Source organism: Lepisosteus platostomus, chromosome 8 (genome assembly GCF_059453375.1).
Source record: "Lepisosteus platostomus isolate fLepPlt1 chromosome 8, fLepPlt1.hap1, whole genome shotgun sequence".
NCBI lineage: Eukaryota > Metazoa > Chordata > Actinopteri > Semionotiformes > Lepisosteidae > Lepisosteus > Lepisosteus platostomus.
In genome coordinates, this window is record NC_142618.1 from 16,264,281 (window position 1) to 16,289,218 (window position 24,938).

At 45.2% G+C, this 24,938-nt stretch overlaps 1 protein-coding gene across 1 annotated transcript; it reads right to left on the reverse strand.

The window, feature by feature from the left end:
* Positions 1 to 2,127: 2,127 nt before the first annotated feature.
* cabp4 (calcium binding protein 4) lies at positions 2,128 to 15,393 on the reverse strand. The gene is made up of 8 exons (XM_088642650.1): positions 15,248 to 15,393; positions 14,456 to 14,706; positions 11,451 to 11,679; positions 9,523 to 9,553; positions 8,059 to 8,202; positions 7,798 to 7,907; positions 7,193 to 7,340; positions 2,128 to 3,195 (listed from the first exon to the last, which is right to left on the reverse strand). Exons 2-8 carry the CDS (start codon positions 14,518 to 14,520, stop codon positions 3,167 to 3,169), a joined length of 756 nt encoding a protein of 251 aa, XP_088498776.1. The 5' UTR covers positions 14,521 to 14,706; positions 15,248 to 15,393; the 3' UTR covers positions 2,128 to 3,166.
* Between the last annotated feature and the right edge of the window lie 9,545 nt (positions 15,394 to 24,938).

A 24,938-nucleotide genomic window follows, 5' to 3' on the forward strand; every position in this document is an offset into this window, starting at 1 on the left:
CAACCGTAAAATATATACTTTAAAAAGTTTTAGATAAGATAAGATCATTTTATAGGCCATATACAATTTATTTTATTAGGACTTTGACCTTTCACATACCCCAACTTGCTCTCCATGAGACACACAGACAGGGAGAGAAGCTTGGGGTCAGAGCACAGGGTCAGCCATTTATACAGCACCCCAGGAGCAGTTGGGGTTAAGGGCCTTGCTCAGGGGCCCAACAGAGTAGGATTCCTCTGCCAACTGTGGGATTTGAACCGGCAACCTTCCAGCCACAGATCCTCAGCCACAGAGCCACCGCACCGCCCTTTATATAGATGATAAAGATTAAATACAGCGCAGGAACATACATTTATACGTTTACACGCTATACATATGTTTATGAATGAGAGGGTGTCATTCAGTTTACTCATCCTCAAGCGGCAATTTCAGCAGAAAGCAGTGCTGGTGTAAAGTTCCGTGTAGCTGCCACCCCCACAAACATCACAAACCACGAAACCCTCCTCGTGCGTTAGTGCTGCGTTTGTGCCGTTTTTGTTTCCGGGATATAGCGCCTTCTAATTTAGGGGTGTGACGTCACTCAGCCCCAAAAACGGCGCAGGAGAACCGGACCGGTCTTGCTCAGTTAGTGCTGCGTTTGTGCCGGTTTGTGCCGTTGAAAGTGACTTCCCAGCTGCTTTCCTTCCTGAGATATAGCGCCTTGATTTGGGGGTGATCACATGACCACATACGGCAACTTTGACTGCTACTAACCCTGCCCGCGACGATTTCAGACACGATTTCAGCTGGGAGGAATATGATGACTCAACAACAGCAGCCACACAGTATCTATTAATGAAGAGTCTGCATCACTAATGGAACCAGAGCTATCGGCCTCAAGGCATTGAGAGCTTTTAGTCTGTTCTTCTTGGGAGCAGGTAGAGCTGTGGACTGTGTCCAAACAGCAGGGCCAGTGCCAGTGTCTACAGAGAGCTGGAACAGCTGCTGACTCTCTCCCCTCAGCTCTTCAGACAATACTTTAGTGTTCAGCCACAGGTTCCACCTGGACCTGCTGCTGTGTTGACTGGCGTCTTTCTACCAGAGTTCGCGACCACACAAGTTGGTATTTGCAGTTCCTGGAGTAAGCAGTTGTTGGAGATCATTAAGTTGGGAGGAAAAATAATACTTTTCAAAAAGAGTAAAAAACACATTTAACAGGTCTCTTTGCTAATTCCATCCACCTGGATGGATTTGTGCCCCTCATAGATATTCACTTAGGCCCTTTAGTTTAATGTCCTGCCAGACAGTGCAGAGGTCATCTTGTTTTGTTTATAACGTGTATCCAACTGATGTACTGGTGATATGCTAAAACATTATTTGCACTTTTAAAGTAAAGTAGTTCTAGTTCATGTTTCACTGGTCATTCTCAATAAATCTGCTGGATTGATTTTGTTGATGCCTTTCAGGAATGATCATAGTCTTCTATGTTCAACACTTTAGAAATTCAGTTCCTTCATCCTGTCAGTGTGGGACCCTCCCTTCAGACTAAAGAGACTCAGTTCCTCCAGCCTGTCAGTGTGGGACACTCCCTTCAGACTAGAGAAATTCAGTTCCTTCAGTCTGTTAGTGTGGGACACTCCCTTCACACTAACGAGGTTTAGTTCCACCAGCTGTCACATGGCCTGTCATATGTAAATATTCTTATGTTCCAATGTTAATACGGGTGTTAGTATGAGCTCTCAATAGTGAAGAGGCTGGTGTGGAATACAGTTTCCTGTGTAAAACAATTGTCAAAGCATGTCAGTTGAACATCATAAATGTCAGACTGTTTTGTTAAGGTGCTTCGCACAGTCACAAGAGAACTCTTACCTTCATACTAAAATTTTTCAGTTTGCTCTATGGTGCTGTCTCAAACAGCAGCTGCAAGATAGGCTCATGAACATCAGATTCTAATGATGTGTTTTCACTTTGCTGAATCGTTTAGCGGAAACATGCAGTGCTTCTTCCTTCCTACACGACAATGTTTAAATGTTTATTTGATCAAATAAGTAACATATGTCCCTGTGTGTATAACCTCATGTTCTGTCTTCTGCCACTCACGATTGTTGTTATACCATGGGTTTGTTGTCATAGATTGTGTTAGACACATTTTCTAAAAGAGACTGACAAATATCTAATTTATTATTATAGTACACACTCACAAAAATCATTATGCATTATACGTACATTTCTGAGGCATTGTACAGATTCACAGATATACAATAACAATTACTGTCTTCAACTCTCTCATCTTCAGTAATAAAAGAATCTGACTTTAAAACAGAGCAGGCCATCCTGCCTCTAACACAGCCCTTACCGGTAAACAGGCATCTAATATGAAACAAATACAGAGATGACGAAGCTCAGCAGACAGATCACACTGTTCCTGTTGGAAAGCATGACCAGACATCAGATCACCACAGGGCAGCAGCCCAGAAAACTGTGGACATAGTATAATCCCAGGGTTTCTAAGGAGAGATCTCACAGTTCCTGTGGGAGAGCATGACCAGGCATCAGATCGCCACAGGGCAGCAGCTCATTACCGGGAAACTGTGGACATAGACCCAAGTTTCTGTGAAGAGATCACATTGTTCCTGTGGGAGAGCAGGAATGGTTAATCAGATCGCCATAGTGCAGCAGCTCATTGTTGGGAAACAGTGGACAAAGGCGCCGAGGCTCTGTGGAGAGATCTCACTGTTCCCCTTGGAGAGCATGACCAGACATCGGATCACCACAGGGCAGCAGCTCATTACTAGAAAACTGTGGACATAGTGTAAACCCAGAGTTTCTAAGGAGAGATCTCACTGTTCCTGTTGGAGAGAAGGACCAGACATCGGATCGCTACAGGGCAGCTTTTCATTACTACGAAACATTGGACAGGGACCTCTCCATGGAGAGATCACACCGTTCCTGTCAGGGAGTGCAGCATGAGACATCAGATCACCCACAGAACAGCAGCTCATTCCTACAGACAGGCGGGGGAGCAGGACACTGGGGAGATCTGGGCGACAGGAGAAGAAGAGTCATGGTGACATCGGGACCCAGGCAGTGAGCTGGAGTTCCGAGCTGTGGGAAAGGGGAAGGAGGCTGACTCTCTCTGGGGAGGAGTGACCTGCATGGACTCCAGGGATCCAATCCCGAGGCTCCATCACCGCGACGACAGCATCATGACAAATTCTGTGGAAGGCGGGAGACGGGGGACAAAGTTAGCGGAACCGTCTCTGGTCGCTGGGAGTCTCTGTGAATCTATCTCTGTGGGTTTGCGTGACTCTCTGAGGCTCTATTCGAGTCTGTTTGTGTCTTTACCTGTGAGTGTATCTGCGTGTTTCTATGAATCTCAGAGACTCAGAGTCTCCGCCTGCGTGTGTCCCTGCAACCCTTGTCACCTTTCAAACACCCCCTGTCTCTGCCACACAGAGGGAACACCCCATCGTTCTATATGCTGCTGTCATGGCAACACTGGGGACAAAGTGGCACCGACCTTGCCTTCTACATGATCAGCACCGGGCTGGAGAAGCTCTAGGGGAAATACAGGACTCGCATTGCATGGAAGAAAGAGCAGGTGTGTCTGCTGCCCTGCCCCTCTGAGCTCTGTGTCAGCGTGGGAGTGCATTCTGGAGCCAGGCTCCCCCTGCACAGACCCCGCAACACAGCTGTGCTCAGTGCTGAACACACAGGCTGCGTCGTCAAAGAAATCAATACTCATCTGAAGTGAAAACGCAAAACAATGTGCATCGATTTCTAGGCAGCTGCAACCTCCGGCACAGCTCTGAGGGCTGTGTCCTCTTGTCTGATCGTCGTGCAATGGGGTGATTTCAGGACTCTGATAACAACCCAGGGCTCTGTGCCCCTACAGGCAAGGTTCGTGACGCGCTGTGCCCCTCCAGAACTGCCTCTGTGAAAGTCCCCTGGGCTGGGCTTGTGTCACCAAGTGGCAAGAGTGGCTGTGGGGCAGCAGGAGTCGGGGGCTGTATTGAATTGTAAGCTTGCATGTAGCGGTCAGTGTTCTTAGTCTCTGTTTCCTCTCTCTGATCAGAGTCTTCAAGCACAGTCGGTGGTCTGCAGGACACAGTGTTTGCCCAGATGCTCGTCAATTACCACACAGTTAGGGATGGCACAGTGAGGTGTGTGGTAGAGCTGAGCCAGTACAGACCAGCCCTGGGGCAAAGGAGGGCAGCCTCAGAGAGAGAAGACTGACATTGAATAATCCAGGGGTGTCTCCTGGACACAGGAGAGGACTTGAATAGCAGAGGGAGACTCTACACAGGGTAGCAAAGGACAGCTCCAGGCTGCTAGTATGTGTTTCGTCCTCTGGCTCATTATCAAGGAATGCTAGGCTCTGAGGTTCAACAGACTTGCTGAGCTGTTTTCTTCAGACTCTCATAGCCCACTTGAGTAAAGAAGTGCCTCCTGTTCTCAGTCTTATATACTCTCCTCCTGAGTGGTAAACTGTGTGTTATCACTGAGAAAGACATTCCAGATATTCCTGCCTCGTAAGAAGTTACATTATTGCAGTTTTGCTGCTCTGATTGCCCGAAAGAAAGGGTTTCACAACAATAATGCAATCTACATGCAAAAATGTGAATTGAAACCATTGTTTGCAAGACTCCTACAATGTTTTGTTGGAAGGACTGAAGGATGGCATGTTTGTGATGTCAGAGGGAGAAAAGTTTAGGTATCTGTGATGTCAGAGGGATGGAATATCACTGATGTCAGAGGGAGAGAAGTATAGGTATCTGTGATGTCAGAGGGATGGAATATAGGTGATGTCAGAAGGAGAGAGGTTTGGGTATCTGTGATGTCAGAGGGATGGAATATAGGTGATGTCAGAAGGAGAGAGGATTGGGTATCTGTGATGTTAGAGGGATGGATGATCTGTGATGTAGTGGAGACTGATGGGGATCTGTTATGTTCTCAGGAATGGGGGACAGAAGGGGGTCTGTGATGGGGATCTGTTCTCAGGAATGGGATATTGATGAGGATCTGTTATATTCTCAGGAATGGAGGACAGAAGGGGGTCTGTGATGGGGATCTGTTCTCAGGAATGGGATATTGATGAGGATCTGTTATATTCTCAGGAATGGAGGACAGAAGGGGGTCTGTGATGGGGATCTGTTCTCAGGAATGGGATATTGATGAGGATCTGTTATATTCTCAGGAATGGAGGACAGAAGGGGGTCTGTGATGGTGAACTGTTCTCGGGATGGGGGGACAGATGGGAATTTGAGATGTTTTTAGGAAGGGGGGACTGCTGTGCTCTGTGGGAGTTTCTCTAAGAGTGCAGACTGTTGCCTTCTGTTCTGAGGAAGAAGGGGGAATTACTGAAGAACTACTATTTCATTTTGTTTATTACTTTTCTCTTATAGAGTATACTGTATTGTATAAACTGTATATTTCCTGTGTATTTACAGTGCCTTGCGAAAGTATTCGGCCCCCTTGAACTTTTCAACCTTTTGCCACATTTCAGGCTTCAAACATAAAGATATAATTTTTTTATTTTATGTGAAGAATCACCAACAAGTGGGACACAATTGTGAAGTGGAACGAAATCTATTGGATTTTTGAAACTTTTTTAACTAATAAAAAAATGAAAAGTGGGGCGTGCAAAATTATTCGACCCCCCTGCGTTAATACTTTGTAGAGCCACCTTTTGCTGCGATTACAGCTGCAAGTCGCTTGGGGTATGTCTCTATCAGTTTTGCACATCGAGAGACTGAAATTCTTGCCCATTCTTCCTTGCAAAACAGCTCGAGCTCAGTGAGGTTGGATGGAGAGCGTTTGTGAACAGCAGTTTTCAGCTCTTTCCACAGATTCTCGATTGGATTCAGGTCTGGACTTTGACTTGGCCATTCAAACACCTGGATACGTTTATTTGTGAACCATTCCTTTGTAGATTTTGCTGTATGTTTGGGATCATTGTCTTGTTGGAAGATAAATCTCCGTCCCAGTTTCAGGTCTTTTGCAGACTCCAACAGGTTTTCATCCAGAATGGTCCTGTATTTGGCTGCATCCATCTTCCCCTCAATTTTAACCATCTTCCCTGTCCCTGCTGAAGAAAAGCAGGCCCAAACCATGATGCTGCCACCACCATGTTTGACAGTGGGGATGGTGTGTTGAGGGTGATGAGCTGTGTTGCTTTTACGCCAAACATATCGTTTTGCATTGTGGCCAAAAAGTTCGATTTTGGTTTCATCTGACCAGAGCACCTTCTTCCACATGTTTGGGGTGTCTCCCAGGTGGCTTGTGGCAAACTTTAGACGAGACTTTTTATGGATATCTTTGAGAAATGGCTTTCTTCTTGCCACTCTTCCATAAAGGCCAGATTTGTGCAGTGTAAGACTGATTGTTGTCCTATGGACAGACTCTCCCACCTCAGCTGTAGTTCTCTGCAGTTCATCCAGAGTGATCATGGGCCTCTTGGCTGCATCTCTGATCAGTCTTCTCCTTGTCTGAGCTGAAAGTTTAGAGGGACGGCCAGGTCTTGGTAGATTTGCAGTGGTCTGATACTCCTTCCATTTCAAGATGATCGCTTGCACAGTGCTCCTTGGGATGTTTGAAGCTTGGGAAATCTTTTTGTATCCAAATCCGGCTTTAAACTTCTCCACAACAGTATTACGGACCTGCCTGGTGTGTTCCTTGGTCTTCATGATGCTCTCTGCGCTTTCAACAGAACCTTGAGACTATCACAGAGCAGGTGCATTTATACAGAGACTTGATTACACACAGGTGGATTCTATTTATCACCATCAGTCATTTAGGACAACATTGGATCATTCAGAGATCCTCGCTGAACTTCTGGAGTGAGTTTGCTGCACTGAAAGTAAAGGGGCCGAATACTTTTGCACGCCCCACTTTTCATTTTTTTATTAGTTAAAAAAGTTTCAAAAATCCAATAGATTTCGTTCCACTTCACAATTGTGTCCCACTTGTTGGTGATTCTTCACATAAAATAAAAAATTTATATCTTTATGTTTGAAGCCTGAAATGTGGCAAAAGGTTGAAAAGTTCAAGGGGGCCGAATACTTTCGCAAGGCACTGTATTTCCATAATTTCCTTAAATGTTTTGCCTTTGGAAAACTGAGTCTGTGTTATACCAATAAATGACCTTGAACCTGAGCTCAGAGTCTCCCCCCAGCTCAGTGCCTCTCTGACTCTCCTCCTGACTCTGTCTCACCATCAAAGTCCACATGTCCATCTCCATTGAGGTCAATGTCTCTCAGCACTTCTTCCAGCTCCTCTCCACTCAGCTGCTCCCCGAGCAGAGACCGGGCCGCCTCTCGCAGCTCTGACACACTGATCTCCCCGTCCCCATCCACATCGAACTGAGGGAGAACACAGACACAGGACAGTGGACACCAGATCTCTCGGTGTGTTAGAATCACACTGAGGGTGAACACAGAGACAGGACAGTGGACCCCAGATCTCTCGGTGTGTTAGAATCACACTGAGGGTGAACACAGACACAGGACAGTGGACACCAGATCTCTCGGTGTGTTAGAATCACACTGAGGGTGAACACAAACACAGGACAGTGGACCCCAGATCTCTCTGTGTGTTACAATCACACTGAGGGTGAACACAGACACAGGACAGTGGACCCCAGATCTCTCGGTGTGTTAGAATCACACTGAGGGTGAACACAGACACTGGACAGTACTGATGATAAACAGAAACAAGGTGATGGATTATCAGAGTTCTCTTGCTGTATAGAAGACAGTGTGATACTAATTCAGACTGACAGACAACATCATTGTGAATCATTAGGCAAAACGTACAAACCTCCTTGAAGGCGCACCTCAGCTCTCGAACCCCAACCATGTGAGCCGTCTCAGCCAGCATCCTGGGCCCCATCAGATCACAGAAATCCTCAAAGTCAATCCGCCCGCCCACTGAAGAGACAGCAGGTACAGGTCATGTCTGTGACACAGCACAATCCACCCACTGCAGAGACACCAGGTATAGACAGAGACAGATGCACAGCGACAGAGACGGGTATAGACACAGAGACAGAGACAAGGTTATGTAGCAGCAAACACTGACGTCTCATCTTGATCTGCTGGCTGATCTCGATCAGCTCCATCTCAGTGGGCATGTAGCCCATGGTCCGCATGCAGTCGCCCAGGTCCTTGTAGCTCAGGTACCCATCACAGTCTGTGTCGAACTCCCTGAATGCTTCGCTGAGCTCTGAGGAGGGAGGGACACAGTCACAGCTTATCCCCCAACCAGCAACTGAGAGCAACAGTCTGGAGCTACAGTCTCCTCTGAGCCCTGGCCAGTTCCCTGAGGTCTGTCTGGAAATACAGTCTCCTCTGAGCCCTGGCCAGTTCCCTGTGCAAAATCAGAAACTTTGTGAAAGTACTGTATGGACGCCATGTTGTTGCTGGCAGTGGAGAAACTGCTGGTCTCGAAACCGACGAGAGTTCACATGAATTGTGACGTAAAAGTGGCTCTTTCTACTCACCAGTCTCTGTTAGTGGACGAGAAACGTGGTCTCCTAATGTTTATCCTTTTGTGTCTTTCTGAACTCCTGTATATATTTTAAATAATGTCAAGTATTTGGCTGTTTTGAACATAGCGCAAGACAGAGGACTGGATCAGCAGAAGTCCAACGGTTTCCTTTTCTACAGGATGGTCAGATAACCAAGAGATGGGTGATAAACACGGGCACTGATGCTGGCCCCATCGACAAGTCTCTTGCCGAGACTCACCGCGATGCATGATCAAATAACAACAGGTTGTGCAGCAGATATTTCATCCCAGAAATGTTTGAACGCGATCCAATCTGCGTGCAGAGTTAACAAGCGAGTCGTATTTGTCGACAAAACCGTTTCGAGGTCAATGTTGAATTCAGTACGATTGCACTTATTCAAACCAGCTGTTCAGGCGCTGGCACTGGCAGTGATGCAGCACACCCTCCAGAAATATAAGTCCTGCTCGGAGTTTTCTTTTAGGAGTGATTTACCATAAAATAGCCACCCATGTAAATAATAGAGCACTTTTGAAAAACCTGAGACATGAATATATGTGTATTTTAGTTGATTGGCAGGTTGCTCTTTTTTTGCAATACTTCGACAAAGTATCGATAAAGTAAAAACATGTTGCCTGGTCTGTGTCAGTTTCGTGAAAATATTTCAACTGAATACAGCAGCAGAATTGGTGTAAAGCTAGTTTACAATTTAATAAGGCTACTTGTGAGTCACCAGGGGTTGTGGTGCCTCGATCTGGACATTGAAGCCTTTTCTCTTTTTTGTGATGTAACTTGACGGCTGTATATGTTTCATTCTGGACTGAAATGCACTCATCATTGCAGATTCATTATAACCCCCGAGATGTAAAAATAACTCTGCAATTCCCCCTTTAATATCTTAGCAAACTTGTAAAGATATTTGTGTGTGTCTCCTCCCCCTGGTGAGTTTGGCCCTTGCAGATATGCTGTCTTCTTATGAATTTTACTTCCCAATTCGCAGAGCACGGAGACAGCTTGAACAGCCGCATTAATCTTACCGTCTATCTCCTCAGGCACCAGGTCTCTCTCCTGAGACAACCAGACAGGAAAGAAAAGAGAGACAAGTTCTTTTCCACTGGGAAGCAGTTAATAGAACAGAGCATCGTTATTGCAAAAGCACAAAAAGGCCACATTTGATCATCATTTCTAAGAGTTAACAGGAGCAGGGTGAAGAAGCGTGCAGTGCAGATTTAGGTATTAGAGGTTCGGATGTGTGTCTGATGCCAGGAGACTGTGTGTCTTTCTAATGCAATAAGCCGAGAGGGCCGATGATGTCACTCGTACAGATAATGAGTCAGCACCCCTGCCCCAGAACGTCAGGTCACTGACCGGGCTGCAAAGCTAGATAACAGCCACTGCTTGATTTCTGGGTAAATTAAGGGATTTCGTGTTGGACACATTTGTGTCCACAAGGAATGAAGAGCCGTTAAAGTGGATTTCTGCCTTTTTAATCGGATTAGAGTTCTAGTAAGACAAACATGGAAAAATACATATTGACATGGACACACACTGACAAAGCCACACTAACACAGACACTCACACAGACATGAACACATATACCAACACATTCACACTGACAAGAATACTCACACTGACATGGACACACACACACACTAACATACTCACACTGACATGGACATACACACCCACACTGACACAGACACACTCTCACACTTGCATGAACACATATACTAACACTCACACTGACAAGAATACACACACACACTCACACTGACACACAAATTCACACTTACACACACACACTCACATTGACACACACACACAGACACACACACTGACACAAACTCACACTGACATGGATATGCACACTGACATAGACATACACAGTTTGTTGTAATTTTTGTATTTGTTTGTGGCTTTAATGAATAAAAGAGTTATAAAGCATCATAAAATGAAAGAATTTAAACATGTTGTGCAGTTCTCCGAAAGATGAGTGGTTTCTCTCCTGCACACAGCTTTCCTCTTCCTGCGTGCCTCTATAGATCACTCGCCCTCATTACTGCTAATGAGGCCTGGCAGTCAGCCTCTGTAACGAGCTATTTATTCTGGAGTAAGACTGGATTATTGAGCTGAGAGATCAGAGGAAGAGAGAGAGAAACAGAGGTGGATCGAAGGGGAGAAGGTGGGATTTAACTTCTTCATTCAGTGGCTGTTATCTAACATGCTAACGAGATGAGATCATGTGGTCCTAGATACCAGTGAGCACCCTGTGTGCCTCTGTTTGTGTCGGTCTGCGTGTCAGGCTGATCACTTTTACAGTAACGAGTCTGGGTCTCAGCTGCGATAGGTGACTGGTGACCAGTATCTCTTTTGCAACTGCTGGAGTTGCTATTCTCAAATCAGCTTCATACTTTTACATTTAATAAGAAATGGTATTAATCTGGAACATAAAATCTGCATAACCTCTCTCATCCACGCATTTTAGAATATACTCTCCTACCCTCTGGAAGGAGTACCAGATCCTCTGTATAAGGACTAAGAGAGCATTTACTTCCTTTATACAATCAAAGCATTTAGGTGTTAAACAACAAAAAGCTTGTTTGGAGGAAGGAATATTATTATCATTGTTGTTGTTTTAGATACTCTCACAGCTAATTGTCTGTTTTTAATCTTATGATACTGGATTGAGTTATGACTGAGCAATGCTGTAAAATATGTGGAGTCTGGTCTTCACTGAGTGAGCAGACTGGATCACCACAATGTGTCATCAGAGTGGGTCAAAAGTTTATATCATCAGAGCACAGATGAATAAAAAGACTATACTGATGAAATAAGTCCATTAGATAACTAGCAGCTGAGCCACGCAGTGCTGTAGAGATGACCAGGAGAGCTCTGAAGTCCGTTTGAAACTTCAGACAGTAGCGTCTCTCCTGCTAAAACACGAATCTGTACGTGTCGGGCCTACCTGTCCAAACAGCGCGTTCAGGAAAGGGGAGTACATCTTGGTTGTCATGGAGACCTCGCTGTCCCTCTTGCCGCGGTTCCTGGGGGTCTGGCTGTCCGAGGAGGAGCCGCGCCGCAGCGGGGGGGCGTCCCCGGGGCTGCCTCGCTGAGAGACGGAGGAGCCGCGCCGCAGGGCTGGTTTCAGGGGGGCGGCCTCCGGGGGAGGGGGGTCCCGCGGGCCGGGGGGCACACTGACGTAGCAGGGGAGAGACAAGGTGCCTGTTAGCGCCCTCCCTACTCCGCGCAGCTACAGCACCTGAGGCTCACCAGGTTTGCTCTTTAAGATCCCCACGACAGCGCGGACGGGGTTCAAGCTGTGAACCGGCGTGGTAGCGGAACGACTACTGAACTGTTACTCTTCCCTTTCGTGGAAAGACTCGTCTTTGTACAGTATATAGCGGAGGAGACTCGCCTAACGACACGACTACACACCGGCACGCTGGCTCGCTCCCTGGCTCAGGAACAGAAGCGCCCTGCCGGTGCGCAGGCAGTCCACGCAAACCCCTCACTATTACAGGAAATATCGAGAACTGGAGTCTGATGAGACGCCCTGGGGAGCGTCACTGAAAATGCTGGTGGGGAAAGCTGGAGTTGTCTCCAATAAGGCTGCCAGTTGCAATTTGTAACAATGTCTGCATGTATGTAAAGGCACTTTAAACAACAGCTGGCTGCTGAGGAAACAGCGCAGACGCTGATTTACTGTAGGTATTCCTTTTGCCTATGTAAAGAAAGTCTGAAATAAAGATGACTGATGGAGACCTTTTCAGTCTTTCAAGCACTGTATAAGCACAGCAGGCCACTGGTGTCCCTATAGTGTGTGTTTGAGTTGTTATTGACATCCATGATTGTCCTCTGTCTTTCTCACACTATGGGACAGGTTCTGACAGCTAGTTTGTTACTCCTCCCAGATCCAGTCGGACTAGGATGCCCCCTGTGACTCCGGAGGCTGAGCAGGCAGCTGTTAATCCCTTTCCCGAGGAGGCAGGGACTCAATGCAGAGCCAGCAGTGCTCTGGTGGCTCTTATTTTAGTGCTGAAGGAAATCAGTGAAATAGTGCTGACGGGGGTGATTAGCTCAGCTGTATTGCACACAAAATTAATGACACAGGAGCCAGTGCAAAAACACACACAGCCCTGGAAACAGTAAATGTGTCCCAGTTTTTAGTCCTTTGGTTTTGCTTCAGGCAGAAATCACGAGCATTAGAATCCTGCTGATTTAGTGCCACCTGAGATAAAATATCCCTTGCAATTCCACACCGACGCCCAGAGGTCCTGCAGTGTTCAGTAGCACCTGTGCAGGAACAGAGGTCTGATCTGTGAGCCACTCTCAGCCTGCCCTCTCAGCTTGGTGTGCACCAGACTGGAGGTACAACAATGCTACCGGTTCAAAATCAATCAGCCCCACTGCCTCTGATGCAGTGGAGCTCACCGCAGTTACCAAACTGCACAACGATGACAGCAAGCAGATGACCTTCATGCCATCACTACATTATTCATTCATTCATTCGTTCATTTGTTCATTCGTTCACTCTAGACTGAGACAGGACCCGTTCCCAGAGGAACAGCCAGAAAAGAAACTTTCTGCTCCTATGTAGCATTGGACTTTTGGAATGATAGGCATTGTGTGATTAATGCAGAGCGAAAGAAGAAGGATTGAGCTATAGATATTAATCTGGAGAGGAATGTCTCGGGATTTCTAAAAGCCTTACGTTTTTCAGAATCGCACTGGTCCAGAGAAACAGTATGAGAACAGTGCAGCTGTACATACACTATTCCACTAAAATATAGCTTTGCAAAGTTTCTGTAGGTGCAGCTAACCACTGTGAAACACAACCAATCCACTACTGCAAAGCCAATAATGTTGATTGTTATTTACAATGAGCTACTCCCCAAAACTGAAAACTATTGACGGGACTAGGTGGTCACGCCCCACACTCTCCCTCGCAAACGGCGTTGCATTCCCAAACCCACTGTTTCACAATCTCATTCCTAATTGAACCCATCACATTCCCACAGGCACCAGATTCCACAAATTCTCACTCCCAAACCAATTGTGTCTCTCCTACATCCCTTTCCTTTCAGTATTTAAGGTTCCCTCACACCAATCCTTAGTCACTATTGAGAAGCCTCTTGTAGTATTCTCCTGTGTGTGTTTCCAAGCCTTTTGACTGATCTCCTGTTACTAACTCTTTGCTCCCGCCTTTTGACCACACCTTTTGGATTTTGTCTTTTGGATATCTCTTGTTACTGGACCCTTTGCCTCCATTATCAACAAAGCCTCTGGATCTTGTCTTTTGGATTGTCCCTTTGCTACTCTGCGTTCTGTGGGATTCACGGTCATGCAGAAGGATCCTCCTATTCTACCAATAGGTTCCCTGACACTAGGGTGGGGAGCTGTGGTTAATACAATTAGCCACATCACCCTGCAACTCACCACTGGCTACCCACTGAAGCTCAGCAGGTGTGAGCCTGGTCAGTACCTGGATGGGAGACCTCCTGGGAAAGATAAGGTTCCTGTTGGAAGAGGTGTTAGTGGGGCCAGCAGGGGGTGCTCACCCTGCAGTCTGTGTGGGTCCTAATGCCCCAGTATGGCAAAGGGGACACTATAGTGTAAATGGTCTATGTCCTTCGGATGAGACGTAAAACTGAGGTCCTGACACTCTGTGGTCATTAAAAATCCCAGGGTGTTTCTTGAAAAGAGTAGGGGTGTAACCCTGGTGTCCTGGACAAATGTCCCATTGGCTCTTACCAATCATGGCCTCCTAATAATCCCCATCTATGAATTGGCTTCATCACTCTGCTCTCCTCCTCACTGAGAGCTGGTGTGTGGGGAGTGTTCTGGCGCACTATGGCTACACATTGGTTGGTGGTGGTGGTGGAGGGGAGTCCCCATTACCTTTAAAGCACTTTGAGTGGAGTGTCCAGAAAAAGTCTCTATTAGTGTTATTATTATAAGAAATTCTCTGACCTGTCTGTGGAGGGTAGTCTTTCCTTTTCTGCCTTCTTGCGGGAAGGTTTCTCCTTCTGTGACATTGCGTGGTGAGTTGTCAGTGGGAGTGATCCTGTCAGGTTGCAGTAATAATGTGGATCCTTGCACACAGCAGCATCAGAGACTATCTCAGCGTCTGTGCGAGAGTGCTACCGGTTATCAGTCCGATTCAGCTGTTAGTGCAGTTGGGCTTGCTGGAGTGCTAGGATGCAGTCCTTGCTTCAGAGTCCCTGCAGAGAGACAAGGACAATGTATCTTCAGCAGCACAGCTCAGACAGGTGGAGACAGTGTGTGCTGTATGTACCTGCCTCCTCTACTGTCCCATCCACTAAGGAGTCAACATTGAGCAGAATTCACTGGTATCAGCCTGATATACTTCCATCATTCTGTGCTGAAGAGTTATAAGATCAAAATGTACAATATTTTCCTCATACAGTATATAGAAAAAAGAGTTAATAGGGAAAGATCTTGCTACTCTCTGTAACAGAAGGGAGAAAGACAAACAGAAGAAATAAAGACAGAACCAGAGGAAAATATTTTTAAATTCAAACTGAATAGGGACAAGGGGAGACTGAAAAACACACAGAGACACAAACACACATATACACAGAAACAGAGACACACAGAGAAATGGACACACCAACAGAGAAACACACAGACAGAGACACAGGGTCACACACTGATGAACAGACACGCAGTTACACACAGAGAGACGCACAGAGAACCTGAGACAAGAAGAGAGCCAGTCAAATCAGAAAGCCTGCTACTCACCTCAGACAGACGGTAAGCAGACAGAGAGACAAAAGTAAAAGTTACTCTATCTTCTCAGTCTCTGCCTTCTTCAGCTGGAAAGATGTGAATGACCACTGGTGTCTCCCTTCTCTCTGTCAACCCCCCCAATTACCCCCCCCCCTCCGACCAACCTAATCTTTTAAGATGTGATTAGCTTGCTAAATATGTCCAGATTAGAAACTGAAACGTGTTTGCGATTTGAAGTGACTTTGAGAACCTATGTACTGTACAGTACACCTTTGTGAGCCTCCTTCTTGATGTGTGGCAGATTCAGGGGAGTGAGTGAGTCTTGGAAAGAGAAAGACAGTGAACCATGGAGATGTTCCTATTTTGACGGTGTGTGACTTCCAGATAAGATGAGAGCTAAGGTCAAAGATAAGAGAATCCACCTCTTGGATGTTGTTTGACAGTGGAAGATCGTTCCAAACACAGGTTGTGTTATTCACATTTGGAATACTTGTGTGAAGTCCACTTAGAGTCTTCTCTTTTCTAAGGGAGGACACTCCCTTAAGGCTAAAAAGACTCAGCTCCTTCAGCTTGTCAGTATACTGTAGGACACTCCATTGAGCACTGTTTCTTACTTTGTCTGTAAAATGTTGATACAAACTATAAATAATATTCTAACTTAAGCCATACTAGAATGTTATTCATTTTTAAGGGTATATATCCTAATATATTGTTGGCCTCTTTATTTCTTCTGTACCTCGTCTGGAAGAGGGAAAGTTCTTGGAGATCTTTTGTTATTAATCCTAATGAAACCTCTTCTAGCAACACAGTGCGTAGAGCAAAACCAGACTCATGCTTTGTTTCTTTATCCCAGTAACAGTGGATCTGCAACATTAATTGAAGATTGTAAGATTAATTGATAAATTGTCTGCTATGTTTTGGGGGAATTCGAAACCTGACCCTACTTCAAAGCCACCAAATGCTGTTTGTTGGGAATGTTGGACATAAGCTTTAGCAATATGTAGGGGCTTGTGGAATTACTGTGGAGAATCCCACTTCCAGCAGGAAGCCAAAAATCTGATAGCAGGGCAGGCAGCAAAACTGACCAGTAAATAATTTTAAATGAGTTTACTTGATAGTTTAATGCTGCAGCTGAACATCACCCACCTACAGTATGAGACAAAACCACACTCTGGATCAGGGCCGAGGACATAGCTGAGGAAGAAGGAACTTTGTCAGGCACTGGCTTCACATCACCCCCTTGTGGTGCAAAGGAAAACTGCTCTCCTCAAATTGTCCTTCTCAACCATGTGTGTAAATAAATACCGTGATAAAACTTGTGTTAACAACAAGCAGTTTTTGGAAAATAGAATAAAAACTGTTTTTTATTCTGTTTTTTGTTGGGGAAGATTATTTGTAAAGTTACCGTTTGAAAGTGTTTCAATAGGGAACATTCTCCTTTAAGAGTCCCTGTTGGTAACAAGGGGAAAGAGCTTTCAGTATGGAAGGCCTACACGTGGGCCTCCTCAGGCTGGTCTGCTGCTGTGTTCAGAGAAGGTGGGGAGGCATTGTGCTGCTGTTTCAACAATGGTCAAGGTTGGTTCCTCCCCTGAGTCCTGGGTGACTGTGGGTAGAGTGAGCCTGTGGCTGAAGTGGGGTGGAAGCTGTCCACACTGAAGACACTCCTGTGTGGAGCCAGTAGCAGTGGGAAGGTCTTCCTGGACTGCAGCAGGGTGGACTGCTGGTTCCTGGGAGCAGCTCTGACTGTACTGGTGGAGCTGGGACTTGTGGACTCTGAGGTGCTGTAGCAGTTCTGGCAGAAAGCCCAGCTGAGGGAGGCTGGATGAGGGACTGGAGCTGGACCAGACAGGCAGAGCACAGTGCAATACTTCAGAGGCCTGGACTCCCCCAGTAAGCCTTGCTTGATGTCTCTGCTGCTCAGAGCTGGATGTGCAAACTGCTGTCTGTCCTTGCAGGACTGTCATGAAAGACCAGGCAGACGTGTGGCCCAGCTAGTAAGTCAAGTGACCCCCCTCCACCTTCTGGCATGAGTTCCAGGGAGATGTGGTCCTGAAGGAGCTGAGATGCCAACACAACTGATAATTGGATGGATTTGATTTCTGCCCCTGCTAGAGCATCTGGTCTTAACCTGGATCTCATCCTGCAGCATTTCCTGGGTATGTTGGGGTCAAAGGTCCCAGCCTGTCCACAGCTGTGGAAGCCTCTGGCTGAACTGAAATGCTTCTAACTGCAGGATTTTATGAATAATCATTAAATCATTTGATTATTCACAGAATTAACCATCTTTGGTTTCCTTTTCATTGGCATCTTAGTTTGAGAACATTTTCCTTGTATGCCTGCTTTCAGAAACTTGAGGATTAATCTTGTGTGATACTAAATGTTTGATCTATGTCCATACGAGAGTTACTTGTACTAAGTTTTGAACAAGTGATCAAGACCCACCCTGTCTAAATGTTGACCGTCAGAAAATCTTATTTCTAGCTGTCGGATTCCTTATTCTAATTCTTATATTCTAGTTCATGCAGGGCTAAACCTTTGGGGTTGAACTATTGGAATTGATGTTTGTAAGGGCACCGCTAACTTTCCAGACACCCGTTAGTAAGGGAGAAACGTGTGCAGAAGAATGAATGCTCTCGGCTGGAGGGAGATTCCCATAACTTGCCCTCAAAGGCTATCTATGAATTGGCTTCATTACTCTCTGCTCTCCTCCCCACTAATAGCTGATGTGTGGTGAGCGTTCTGGCGCACTATGGCTGCCGTCGCATCATCCAGGTGGATGCTGCACATTGGTGGTGGTGGAGGGGAGACCCCATTACCTGTAAAGCGCTTTGAGTGGAGTGTCCAGAAAAGCGCTATATAAGTGTAAGCAATTATTATTATTATTATTATTATTATTATTATTATTATTATTATTATTATTATTATTAAACCAACAGGGGTTTGGATCTTGTGGAAAAGATACCTAAAAAAGCAGTATGCATTCTATACGTCCTTTAATAACCAAGAAGGGATGATCCACGTTCAGAGTCTTTCCCGAAACCTTTTTGGATTGGGGTCATTTGTAGTGAAGCAGCAAGCCAATTTCTTTAAACAAAAATAAAAGGCTTTTTGAAGGTTTTGCATCTGGGTTTCAATGTGCTTAGGGTAGGCAACTCAGTCCTTGGGTCTAGAATTCCAGAGTTTATGGGTGAGATAAGATAAGGCACTGTCCCAAAAAGACAACCAAGCTTGGGAGACAACCAGGAGACCAGAGTCAGATGAGTGAAAGTTGCTAGGTGGGAAGTAGGAAGATAAGTCGTACTGATACAGAGTTGCCAAGCTATGTAGATACTCAAGTACAGTACCATCCACAGATCACTGATGGGGTGTGCTGATAATGACTTCAGTTTCGTCACACTTTAAATGAAGTTCTGAGTCATCCATGTTTTTATGCAGACCATGTAATTAATAGCTGACCAAGGGGGTACATCCAAATGTTGAATAGTTGAGGGGCACACTATCGAGCCCTGGGGAATACTCGACTTAAGTCCCTTTCAGAGCTAAATCTGACAAGACACAAAGTGACTGATCAGTGAGAACAGTGTCGGAAACTCCAAACAATTTCTCAGTCTTTATATCGAGACTGATATCATGGTCAAATGTCAAGTAGCACTGAGGTCAAGGAGAATAAGGATGGAAAGAGAGCCAGAGTCAGGAGCGATAAGATCGTTGGTAACTATAACCAGGGCGGTTTGTGCTGTGAAGTTAGTCATACTGGGGACAATGGGGGAAGAGGTGATGCAGGATTAAAACAAAGCATTGAGGGTGGGATCTAACAGGCAGATGGTGGATTTAATTTGCAAAACCTGTTTCCTGAGGCAAGTGGAGAGAAGTTAAACTGGTTCCCTTCTCTCTAAGCAAGCAGGGAGGAAGTGTGGGCTTGAGGTCGTGGAGAGAGTATGATGGCTTTTGTCAAGCTTTGTAACTAATGAACTCTTAATGTACTGTAAAGTTGGGATGAGGCAGCTAAAGAGGTGGGACGGTTTAGTTTAAGCAATCGGTTTATGGTGGATAGGTTTCTAGGGTTATTTGAGAAATAGCTGGATCTAGTGGACTATTGCATTCTTGTACACAGACAAGTGCTCCTTCTGAGCCTGAAAATGTACATTGAGGCCAGAAAGGGTGCCACTTACTCAAATCTATGGGAAACTGCCTTCAATGAAGAAAGCTTGTCAGTGTACCATAGGGCAGAGCGAGAGAAGGAAATGGTTTGTTTTAAGAGGAGCTACGGTGTTGAGGGTGGTAAATGAACTGTCATGCGAGAGAGGTGGGGGAGGAGTGTGAAACGGGAAATTCAAGATCCAAGAGAACAGTTAAGTGGTCAGTTCAAGTCACTTGAGAAACAAGTCATTTGCAATTGCTACAGTAAATCCAGGGTGTGTCATTTACGAGGTGGCCCAAGTACAAACGGGGTTAGCTCAAAGCGTTCTGACAAAGCTAGAACATTCTTAGCTTAACTGGATGACTGTGAATCGGTATGGATGCTGAAGTCGCCTAGAACAAATCGTGCCAAATCAAGTCAAATGCTTTTTTGAAGTCAACAAAGTAGGCGAAAATTCTTCCTTTCTTTTTGGTGGACATGTTTGTCAGTGTGCATAGGGTGTAAATGCGATCTGGTAAAAAGCCAATCTGACTCTTGCTCAGGACATTGTGTTCGGTAAGGAAGGTCAGTATTCAGGATACTGCAGAATACCACCCCCAGATTACTGTTCACACAGATGCCCTGGTAATTGTTGGGATTGAGTCTGTCTCCACTCTTATAGATGGGTGTGATCAGTCCTTGGTTACAGGTCTAGGGGAAACATCGGGCTGTCATGATGAGATTGAACTGCTGTGTCTCAGCATCTCATTGTTGACTCCATCTTGGTCACAGGCTTTGCGTGGTCTGAGGGCCTGGAGTTTGTCCAGTAGCTCCTGCTCAGTGATCGGGGAGTCTAAGGGGTTTTGGTTGTCTTTGATACTCAATTCCAAAATTGAGTTTTTCCATAAATGGTGTTTTGGTCTGATTGATTTGTATTTGGGAGCTTTTGATAGAGATTTTCAAAGTATGTTTGCCAGATTGTTCCATTTTGTATGGCCAATTCTTCTGGTTTTGGTTTATTTAAATTGTTCCACTTTTTCCAGAAGCAGTTCCGATTTAGTGACTCGTCAATTTCTGCAAGTTTATGCGTTTCTTTTCTTTTTCAGTGTGTGTTGGTAATGTTTTACCATTTCGCTGTAGATGAACCTGCCTAAAGAGTCCTCCCTCCCTCTTCCTCTAACTGCAGTCAGGTTGTGCTTGGATGATCATGAATGAGGGGTTCTTGCCTGGCACAAGCTCCAAGTTCCAACTCCTCCTGACTCCTCTGTCTAAATACAGTATGATCTTGTATGGTGATTCTGGACTGCCCATTGTAAATCATTTCCCCACAATTTAACTAGGTAAACTTTGCAATTTTTTACAATTTATCTAATGTAAGAGGACCCGGGGAAGGGTCATCTCTAACAGGTATTTCCGAAATGAAACACTGAAAATGCTAGAGATTGACCTTAGCAAGATGGTGGACAAAAAGAGTCAGCTGACCAGTAGATGGAAAGGGTCTACCTTAAGAAACAACGAGACACAGCTGAGACGCATCAGGAACCGGAATATAAGTGGCCCAGAGGCAGTGAACGGGGCGGAAGCCGGTAAGGTGAATGCGTTTTGGAGGAAAAGAGTGGAAAGAGGTGGATGTTAAGGATCGGGCAAATGAACGACTGCAAGGAGAAAGGTTTATGATTTTGGATTACGGACACTGGTTTAGGATACATCGCGGATTGTCTTTATTACGAACTTTTGGAACTCGGAACGAATCAGGACTAAGGGAACGGATTACGGACTGTATTCGGAAGACAGTTGTTGGAAGAAACGCCACGGATCGGAGGACAGTAAAGTGTGGTGTAAGTACGACTTTCGTTTACATAAACTATTCCCCCGGAGACACCACACTAAACAGACACGTTCTAGTCATCTACAACTGTAACACTAGTGGTAGGATTCTGTGGAAGAGGATGGTAGCAGGAAGTGTTTGTAAGTTGTCTGGAGGCTTCGTTATATATAGGTCCTTTTGCCACACCCTAACAGCACTTCCTTTGTCCTCTGGTTTGACTATCTGTTGTGGGGTGATGGGAGTGCATGAACTCCTCCTCGGGTGAGGTTAGACCTGTTTTCTTGGTTTGGAAAAGGTCTTGGAAGCTTGATGCCTGCAATGGTTGATAATGGGGTTGTCAGCTATGAGTTAAGTGCTATGAAGTGAATCCTGTGGCGAGAACAGTTGAGGTTAGTTGGGTTTGAGTGATGTCCAGTGTCTTCAACTGGTACAAAACTGAGGCCTTTGAACCGAGGCATCCTGTGAAAAGAAAAGGTCTGAGGCTATGGTAACAAGATTGGTATTAATGGAGGGAGTAGATACCTTAAGGGGTTTCTATAAAAAAAAATATCTGCAAAAGCAGGTCTGGTAGAATTTGGAGTTGAGTGATCTGATGTGATTGGTAATAAAAAAATGTGGAGCTGTTTACTGTAAAAACTGCTCCTGTAAGTAATATCTGAGCGGGGGAAAATGTTACAGTATTCGTTTCTTGGAAAATGAGGGAAGGTCTGAGAGTATTGATCCAACAGCTGCTCCTGTTCTATGGGCGACAGCAGGTCCAGGTCATCGGTTTAAAAGCGGGAACTTCAGTCTAGTTTGGCATGTGCACATGTGCAATAAAATGCTTATTTGCATGTATGCTCCAATGCAGAGACATTAAGTGAACATACAGAACATCTGCAACGGTTTTAGTTAACAACATTCATAGTCAGCACAAGCAATTGGCAAAAAATCAGTGCGAGTCAGTGGCAGAGGTAAAAGTCAATCGGCCAGTTTGGCGGAAGAAACGCAATGAATTTCCAGTTGGCGTCAAAGGGAAAGACGACTTCCAGATCTCTGCTCTGAGCCCTCAGTCTGCCTGTTTGTGTTGATGGGTTAGAGATGTTTTTTAGGATGGGCTGAGTTTGTGGAGGGATTGTCAGGGTGAGGTGTATGGTTTTGGTTTCCCTCTCCTTGTGCCATCTCTTCTGGTAGTGTTGTAATGTGGTGAGTGTATATATAACGTTGTTCTCAGGGTATTGGTGGTTTTGACTGTCTGAGCTAGGACTGAGGTTTCTGTTCCTTGTTTTTGTGGTCTGTTCAAAAACTGAATTGAATGTCGCCTCTTTTAAGATGGACTTTGGCATTACAATAGAATGGACATTAATTCCACAGTGTTTATTGATACTTGCCTGCTCCTGTTGATGTTGGACTATTTTCTTAGCATTGGTAGGATTTGCAGGCTCGTATGTCGAGCGTTTGCCACTGGCTACCAGTAATTTGCCCTTACGTGAAATTGTTGGGCTTTATAGTGTATATAACGAGCTCATGTATTTATCCATACCTGCTGCTGTCTTGTTTTAAGAATGGATTCATTGAAATTGTCTAGGTGGTGAACTACTTGTATACAGAATTGATTCTCTAAGTGTTGTGATGTTACAACGCTTCCCTACACCTCACAGTGTCGGAGTCGATAGTGGCTTTCAATTTCTCTACACCATTTGTTTGGTTCTCTGGGTGAATACCGGCTGGCAGGATGCTTACTGACGAGTCAGCCCCAAGTCCGGGGAGAAGTGGGAGTACTCCTGCCCTTTCTTTCTGCCAGGTGAGCCTGACTCTTGCTGTGGGTTGGTATGTAGTACTGCCTGGTTCTGTGCTCCGTTATGCATGAGCTGTGCTTCCCATCTTTAACCCTCTAGTATCTTATTCTCCTGTCTTCCTTCCTGAAAGGAGATTTCTTAATGGAAGCAGGCTGTTCTGGCTGCATTTCTCATACAATTTTTGAAGGAGCTCCTGGAGAGAGGAATGGTATACTCACCATTGCAACATTTTCCTGTTGTATCCTGTTCTGCTCTAATATGTTTAATCCTAGAGGAAATATTGTTTCTCCAGCTGCCTCATGTTGATCAGAGCAGTGTAGGATATCCTTGAATTTGTAAGGTGTTATGTAAAATGTGTAATGTCTGCATCAAACAAAGTTAACCTACTGTAACATGCACTTCTCCAATTCTGATATTGAATGTAATGTGGATTGGATGGGGTAGGAGGGTTGCTTGGACCTCCAGACAATTGTGCTATGCTCCTAGAACATGCGATGAAATATTTTTATTAACTGTTTATCAAGCAGGTGGCCTTGTCATGCTCAAGTGACACTGAGAACTGTAAGGCTCTTCTGATTTATTCAGAAGTTAACAGCCCTTTGTTAGGACTGCATAAAAACTACCTGGTTAGTGCTCCACCATAACCTGTTACTGTATCGCATTGATCACGAGTTACAGCTACTGGAATGCAGAGTCCAGATTTGATTGCTGACTTGTGAGTTGAAGCTCCCTTTAGAACTCAGTGGTGACCCAGTTCTAATTCCCCTTTTTGTAGGGCATTTCTCTGATTTCAAGTGAGTTTTTGCCCTTAGAGTACATGGTTGAACTGGACAGCACCATCCAAGACACTAAGTCGGGGAGGCACTTGGGTAATTGAGTATGCCTTAAATCAGACTGGACTCAAAACCACCCTTCTTGAAACCAGTCCTCGACTGTGAGGTCTCATTGGTGCAGAACAGGTGATAGTGACACTGCTTCTTGGTGGCTGGATCATGACCAGTGAGGTATTGTGGTGTAAGGTCCTGCTGCAGCAGAGTAACAGGAGGGACTGGATGAGAGATGGTTGCCTGTTAGGGAATCTGAATATTTCATCAAAGGTTTACCTACACCTAGTGAACACCCTGACCTTTTATAATGCCCCTGATTTTCTCCAAATGCTTGGTTAGCCATGTATGCTAATTTAATGTTTGTAATCAATGGTCCGCTACCTACTGTATGTAAGTGTAACCTTTATCCTGTCTGTATTCATGTTTTGTTCCATATTCTCAAGAATCAAAGACTTGAATGTAAATACTCAATGATCTGCTAGGAACACTTAATTCCTTTTGGTTTTTAAGACAATGTCCTGGGACCTTGTGACCTTCAAAAAGGTATATGAAGTGAAAAGGCCCATTTCACTTAGCGTGAAGTCTTAATGAAGATTTCTAATCCTCTTTAACCAAGCAACTTGATGCCTCTCTGTAAGTACAGAGGCCCCCCAGATAAGAGATATAATGCAGAAGGGCTTTAGACTTGATAGAGTCAATTTCTTCCCAAGACCATGGTACAAGGTCACTGTTCATCAAAAGAAGATTCACCAATGAGGGGTCTGCAGGATGGATACCAGAGCCGCACCTGATAGCGTCTTAACCAATCACCAGCTGTGATATTAAGCCTTACAAGCTACAACCAACCCCACTTTCATGGGTAAACTCACTGGCTCCTCTTCCCTCTCCATCTAAACTGGCAGTCTGACTTTTCCACCCACAAGCAGTCCACGTCAGGACTTAAACTTCTCTACAAGTCGCCAGGCTGAGGAAAAGTTATCGAAGTACAAAGCTCTGCCCAAGTGTATTAATAAAAACTTCCTCTGTATGAGAACCCACTTATTTTCTCCTGATCGATGACATAAGATAGTTGGACTCGATGAGGACGTCCTGCATATTCCATTCAAAGTTATGGCTGGAATAAGTGCTTCATTACACCTTAACGTCAAGC

What these genes read in the sequence shown, in the direction of transcription:
- cabp4 (XM_088642650.1), bottom strand. Translation starts at nt 14,520, where the DNA reads ATGTCACAGAAGGAGAAACCTTCCCGCAAGAAGGCAGAAAAGGAAAGA. An exon ending in AGACTACCCTCCACAGACAG is followed by an intron (nt 11,680 to 14,455) that starts GTCAGAGAATTT and finishes CTGCTACGTCAG; the next exon opens with TGTGCCCCCCGGCCCGCGGG. An exon ending in TGGACATGTGGACTTTGATG is followed by an intron (nt 3,196 to 7,192) that starts GTGAGACAGAGT and finishes CGCCTTCCACAG; the next exon opens with AATTTGTCATGATGCTGTCG.